The sequence below is a fragment of the Cariama cristata genome, unplaced genomic scaffold (genome assembly GCF_000690535.1).
Source record: "Cariama cristata isolate BGI_N322 unplaced genomic scaffold, ASM69053v1 scaffold18370, whole genome shotgun sequence".
Classification (NCBI taxonomy): Eukaryota; Metazoa; Chordata; class Aves; order Cariamiformes; family Cariamidae; genus Cariama; species Cariama cristata.
The window spans coordinates 1-6,647 of record NW_009593167.1 but is presented as its reverse complement, the minus strand read 5'-3'; the positions used below and the strand labels follow the sequence as shown (position 1 = coordinate 6,647).

Genomic DNA, 6,647 nt, shown 5'->3' with positions numbered 1-6,647 from the left:
GGAATAAATTTTTGGCAGCAACCATTGAACTGTTAGCTGAGAATGCAGCAAATATGTAGCTCTATGCAGAAGCTTTTATGAGAAATTTGAAGTGAAATTAATCACCGATGCCTGCATATTCTTGTTATCTGAACTTAATCACAAAGACATGGCACATTTTATTTTTTTCTTAGCTTCTGAGTTTTGGGTTTTACCCTTTCTGGCTCAAGGATGAAGCTGTTATACTTTAATGGAATACTTTGAGGTTTTAAAGAAAATATAATTTCAAAGACAATCTAGATTTAACTTTGAGCATGAAAGATAATGAAAGTGAAATAAATCATTGGACTCAAATTGGTTGGGTTTCTTTTCTGGTGCTGCTGATGAATTGAAAACAAATTGTTTATTCAGCTCTGGTTTTTTAGTTCCTAAATGGCATTTTTTCAGAAGTTCCACAAGTGCAATAAATAATACATTCTTAGTTCGTATTGGTTTTATCTGAAATCTTGCAAGGAGATTGATAATATCCATGTGGTCAATTTTTTTCATGTAAGTAAATAGTGGGAGTTGCCCTGTGTTCTTTTTCAGCACATGTGGTATTGAAGGGGAGGAGGATAATGGACAAAAAGTTCATTTCTTCAGCTCTGAAAGTAACTGAGGGCATTAAGCAATGTAGACGCTTGTACAGAAAAATTAGTAGCCTGGTTAGAAACTGTCCTGTACTGCATAGAAATTCAGGGTTTAAGCAGACTGCCTTTTAGTAGTAGATAGCAGAGCAGCCACTGTGAGCTGCCCTATGGATAGGAAAGGAGGAAAATTGACCGTTCCTTTCAAAATAGAAAGTGCAAGAAATAGTAAAGTCAGACCCATCTTCAGCCATATGGCACCTCCTACTCTATTGAATGTCACTGCCTCAGCTCTTGCTGTGGCCCTCTGAATCTGTGGGTGGAGATCTGCAAAGCTCTATGATTCTTCAGCGATACGTAAATAAATAGGAAGTTTCTTGCTCTGCATGACCAGAGACTGGCAGTGACTACGGTGAGAACAGGAAAACCCCTCAAGGCACTTTGGATCTCTTAATACCTTGGCTCTTGAGAGCAACATATTCGTACAATTAAACACAAAGGCAAGGAATGGCGGTCTTCTCTGTAGCCCTCCTAGTCTCTGTCTGGGAAAGCAGTGGCTCTGACAAAAAGCTAGTGCAGTCTTAGAATTCATTACAAAGAGTAAACCTGAAGTGATTTTTACCTCTGCATAAGCCACGCAAGACCTGCAGTGGTACGGTACGTACGGGACTGGTGTTAGCGCTTGTAAATGGCTTAGGAAAATGGGGTGGGACTCCAAAAGCTCCCCGAATAGTTTTGAGAACTTCAGGAAACGCCTAACCAATACAGCTTTGCCTCCTTGCTGCTTAGCTTATTATCAAAAGGAAGACTGGGAGCTAATTTGATTAGTGTGCAAAATACTTGCTCACGGAGAAAATACCAAAGAAATCTTTAATCTAGCGGAGACAAGCATAACAATACTGACTGAAAGCTGAGGCTGGATCATGCAGGTAGAAAATGAGACTTTGCATTTTTTATTAAAGTGGTTAATGACCACTGGCACAAACTACCAAGCATGGTCACAAGTTGCCCACCTTTGTAGAGCATCCATGTTTAACCTATGCGTGCTGCTGGGCTAAAAGCTGAGTTAGGGAAGGGGAAATCCTGTCAGCTGCATTAGTAAATCAGGCCAAGTGTAGTCCCCGCTGGCCTTGTGTTCTGCGGCTCTGAAACTGGGTACTCAGCAGTGGGACAACTGGAGAGGGCTGGCCTGGGGCAGGCGTATTGCTGGCAGCTGTTTTGCTAGCTTCAGTTCTGCTGCTGCACAGCCCTTCTGACTTGAATGCCTCAGAAATGTTCCAGTCAGGAGAACTGACCTCTCCATCTCTATTTAAGCTTTATCCCAGTTTAAAAAAACCAAACCAAAAAAAACCCCAAACTATTTAAACTCTCAATAATAATTATTCTTAATTAATTAACATTTACAGTTCTAGGCTCTTAAAGAATTGTAATCAACTTAGACTTTACAGTTGGCAAAGTTGCATTAAAACATGTATCCTCATTTTAATAGCCAGGAAACTGCCACAAGTAATTATTGTCTCACCACAGCAAAGTCCATGAACACTCCTCTAACAGTTAACTGATATCTAAGTACTTTGCCAAATCTTGGGCTCAGTAACTGGCAGAGGCAGAAGCCAAACTAAATCCTCGTCGTAAAAAACAAAAACCCCAGGTCTATCTAGTGAGCCAGGAGTTCCTGATTCTCACAGTATGCTTCAAAATGGTATATGACCTTCATCCAACTAGTATGTGTGTGTGCAAGGAGCTGCATTGGCTGTTGCCGTTGTAGTCTTCAGCAGTGATGTAGTATTATATCTTCTGCATTAAACTATGCTGCTTCCATTTTAACATTTTATCTTTTGTTGTCCAGATGAGCACTATGCCAGGACTTCCTACAAGACCCTGTTTCTATGATATAGACTTGGACCCAGTGTCAGGAGCAGTAAATGGGCTCTTTTGAAAGGAATTACTAACCAAAGGTAGGTGCCTTCTTGAAGGCTTTCAATATTTGGGCTTTATTTCTCGTTTTGAGATAATAGAGTTAAGCCAATCTCATATGATGCCATATGTTTCCAAATGACATTTGATTATAATTAAGCCTGAAAGTTGCCTGCACTACTATATAATAGTAATTAAATTTATTTTTCTTTTTAGCTCCCAGAAGAACACCTGATGAGTCATGTAAACGGGAACTATGCCCTGAGTTGTGTTTTTTTTTTAAGTCAAAACAAGATATGACTGAGAATATAGTGCAAGAAGTGACTGGAAGGAGGAGTGCTAAAGAATCAACCACTTACCTTTAATCTGTAATGATTTTTAAACTGCTGTGTTCCAAGCTAGTTGACACTGAGCATATAAAGCATACTCCGTCTACAAACCTCCTGCTTCATAATTGTAGCTGAACCAGAATACAGAAGCTTGGGTTTAGTGACCTGTTTTGATTCAGTGACATGATTTTAATAATTAAAAATACTAAAGCTGGAGCTGTTTGAAGCAGTCTTGGGACTTAATTGTCTTAACACATGCTACAAAAACCCTATGGTTATCTTTGAAAGTCTTGTACACTGCATATTCCTATTTGCCATAATAAATTCTATATTCCACTTCTCGCACTATGGGAGAAGCTGCTGTGCTCTGAAACTGCACCAATGTCATTTAAAAGAGGGAGCAAGGAGGGATCCCCCTTGCTTCTCATCTCTCTAACGAAGTGCTTACCCTGGCTTCTGCTGTGAATTATTCCTGCAGGCACCTAAGCCACATCAAATTTCCCTTTTTAGAAAGCCCAGCTGTGACTCCATATTCTACTGTTAATGGGATCGAACTTGTGGATAGCAGATCTGTAGGGACTGGGTCACTGGCCCATATCTGTTGCTTCTACCAAGTGTGTCTTTTGAACCATTTTGTGCTCGACAATAAGCACAGTTATGCCGTTGATGAGCCTTGTTTCCTAAGGTACCTTTTTGGTGAACAAAGATGACATGAGTAGTGATTAAGTCACTTGTAGCAGGTTTTGTCAGTAGGCCAAAAATCATTTTGTAACATAAAAATATCATTGCTGCCAATTTTTTAACTAATACAAATAAACTGGTAAATACTTCAAGTGCTTTTGGGTTTTAATGTATGCACCGAGATTACTGAAGTAGAACTTACTTCTGTGATTAACTGTACGCAGTAGCAATCCTTGTATTGACAAGTAGGAGTGATTATTGCAGTAATAAGTTGCCTGCAATGCACCACTGCGTGTGTGCGTTTAATCTTGTTTCCTTTCCTAGATGATGTGTGTCATCTATAGAAAATAAACTACCTGAATTATTCCATTAATGAGATACTTGACTGCAAAATATCTGAATTAAGACTTCAAAGGCCTGTCTGCTTGCATCAGAACTGAATCCAAAAACATTCTGATTTTGGTGAGAACTGGCAGAATGGGGATGTAGGTGTGCACCAATGTAAGGGCGCATCTGTAGTACACAGATACTGTATATATGTGTAGAGAGAGAGAGATCTGTATCTCTCAAGTTATTCAGGAGGGAAGAATAATTATATAAAATTACCTGGTTGTCACAGCTTAAATTGTCATAAGAACGTTTGAGATACATTCACAGCCTCCTAAAATTTTCTTTCCCATGGTATTCAGCTGAGGATTTCTTGGCAGCCAGCTTTGCCAGAGCACACACGGGCCACTTTGCAGGGGGTCAGAAGGGCTGTCCCCGAGTTGCTGCCCCAGACCTCATGCCTGGCTGAAAGCACCTCTTCACCTGCGGTGCCTCGGCCAAGCCTTCCCTTGAAGCAGGTTGCCAGAGCTGATGCTGCCAAGTCTGCTGTCAGTTCCTACATTTAGTCTTCCCTGCTACACTGCTTTCCTGCAAGTGCTCTGTGTTCCACCTTCATTTTATGCTTATGAAAGATGGGATAAGTGCAAATTTATGCTAAGATTAGCCTCCTTTTAGTTTAGCATGAGATCATAGACGTGTGCTTGAGAGAGATGGTTCAAGAGGTTGTTAGTGCACCTCCTGCAGCGAGGCAATGCATTGGCTCAGGCATGCAACTGTTTAAGGGTTTGCTACGCTTGGGGGGACTGGTGGCAACACAGCATAAGGGCTGAAAAAATAGCCCCAAATATCTCTAGAGGTTAGTGGGGAATGCTTTTCTAGCCTGCAAGTAACCTAACACCAGGTCTTGCAGGGCTGATACCTAAATAGGTTGGTTTTTCTTAACTCTCTCCTTTGCAACTAAATATGCCAGCCAGTTCTTGCCCTATCAAATAGGACACAAAGGACGCTTAATTTCTTCTAACTAAATATTGGAAGGTTGTCTTGTCTTCCTGTTGCCTAGAGAAAAAACTAATTATGTATAAATTTGTTCTCTGTGGGCTATTTATGGGTTCAGAGCCCTTAGCTGGTGTTATGGCCGTCCATTCCCCCAGCTGTGCTGTAATGAGAGTCCTGCATCACGTCATGTAAGAAATAACACAGGGTGGTTTTTTTGGTTTTTTGATTATTTTTTTTTTGGACTCGTGATAGGGACAAAAGAAAAAGGAGAAAGTATTGCTTGGTTGGCTTGCTGCATGTCACCTGCACTTCAGTGTGGGCCCAGGAAGAAAACCAGAGCCTACAGTTGGGCCAGGATCTTTTTTCAAGCTTATCCATCTTCTGACCAGATCCTCTGCTTGCCACAGACCCTGTTATTTATTTCCCTTGCACCATAGCCTTTGGTGCTACCATCTTCCCCTGGAGCGGCAGGAATAATTGAATTCCATGCAAGGTGTTTCCGGATGGGATTGATGAGAACCTGCTTCCATCATACCACCCCTGAGGCAGCGCACACACGTTAGCCATCCTCGTTACCGCTGCCTGCTTTCCTGCCTCCGGCTGCAATGAGGGGAAAATCTCCTTGCTCTGAGGGGCCTTGCTTGGCTTTAATGAAGAAGTGGGTAATAATTAGAACCCACCACCCACCCCACAGAGAGAAGCCGTTTCCAAATGAAGATTATTATCCTGTGTGAATGTGAGCAAACACGTCTCATAGGGAAGCTTTTAAAAAGGCAATTCCTTGTTGTTGCTTGATCCATGTTTCTGCCCTGCTGGCTGATGTTTCAGCCCAATGAACCCATTTTGTACCTTTTTTTCCATGAAGTAAGGTGGAGGGAGGCCATGTGTATTTTTCTAAGGCTGGCCTACACTGGAAGCCACCTGCAGGTTCAAAGTGTGCTGCTTTGCCTGGTTTCTTATGTGCAAACATGCTGTGAAGTAGTTAACATCCTTAAAACGTTTGTGGGCGTCAGTCGGCTCCCTGTGGAGATGAATGGGGATATCCAGGCATCTCGAACTATAGTTTCATGTAGTTCCTCAGCTGCATTTGGTAGTCCTTTTTCCAGAGGCCCTCCCATCAATCATAACAGCTGGAAATGCTGGGTTTTTAAGTCAGATCTCAGCTGCTTTGGAGAAAAAAGGCTCATATGAAAGAGGCACTTTCTTTGGTATTTTGGGCAGGGATTAGTTTAAACCCAAGAACTGGCTGTCCTTACCACCACCTCTGAAGGTGTAGCTCCTGCAGCAACCCACACTGTGTGTGCTTAAAGCTGCAAAGTTTTCAGATGGGACAAAAGAAATCAGCTGCCAAGAGTGAGACCCCCTTCCTTCTCACATAGCCAGGCAAACGCTGAATCCGCAAATGCCAGCGGTCCCTTCCTCCAGGGTGTACACCCGCTCTCTTACGCTCCATCTCACTGCCATCGGGATCCAAACTGAAAACCACAGCCCAGTCCCTAGGAAGACCTTTGCCTTGAGCGTAGTTTGCGGTTTGTGCCTGTCTGCTGCTGCTGTGTGCAACCTGGGAGGGGAAGAAAGGTTACTGGGCAAGAGGGAGAGGGATCCTGCCCCACAAAGGGGGATGCTGCTCGGCAAGAGGGGAGGGATGCCGCCCCGCAAGAAGAGGGGGTGCTATCCCATAAGAGGGAGGGATGCTGCCCTGCAAAAAGAAAGGGATGCTGATCTGCAAACAGGGAGAGATGCCTTCCCGTAGGAGGAAGGATGCTGGGCCGGGGTCCCGGACCCCCCTCCC

The 6,647-nt window shown here is 42.9% G+C and overlaps 1 protein-coding gene across 1 annotated transcript in view; it reads left to right on the top strand.

Moving 5' to 3' along the window:
- The window catches only part of MTHFD1 (methylenetetrahydrofolate dehydrogenase (NADP+ dependent) 1, methenyltetrahydrofolate cyclohydrolase, formyltetrahydrofolate synthetase), a 42,206-nt gene extending 39,098 nt beyond the window's left edge, over positions 1–3,108 (top strand). Inside the window, exons 27-28 of the mRNA XM_009709385.1 lie at positions 2,455–2,563; positions 2,739–3,108. Of these exons, the coding sequence (XP_009707687.1) occupies positions 2,455–2,544 (90 nt within the window). The 3' untranslated portion in view covers positions 2,545–2,563; positions 2,739–3,108. The remainder of the gene's footprint in view (positions 1–2,454; positions 2,564–2,738) is intronic.
- The last annotated feature ends 3,539 nt before the right edge of the window (positions 3,109–6,647 follow it).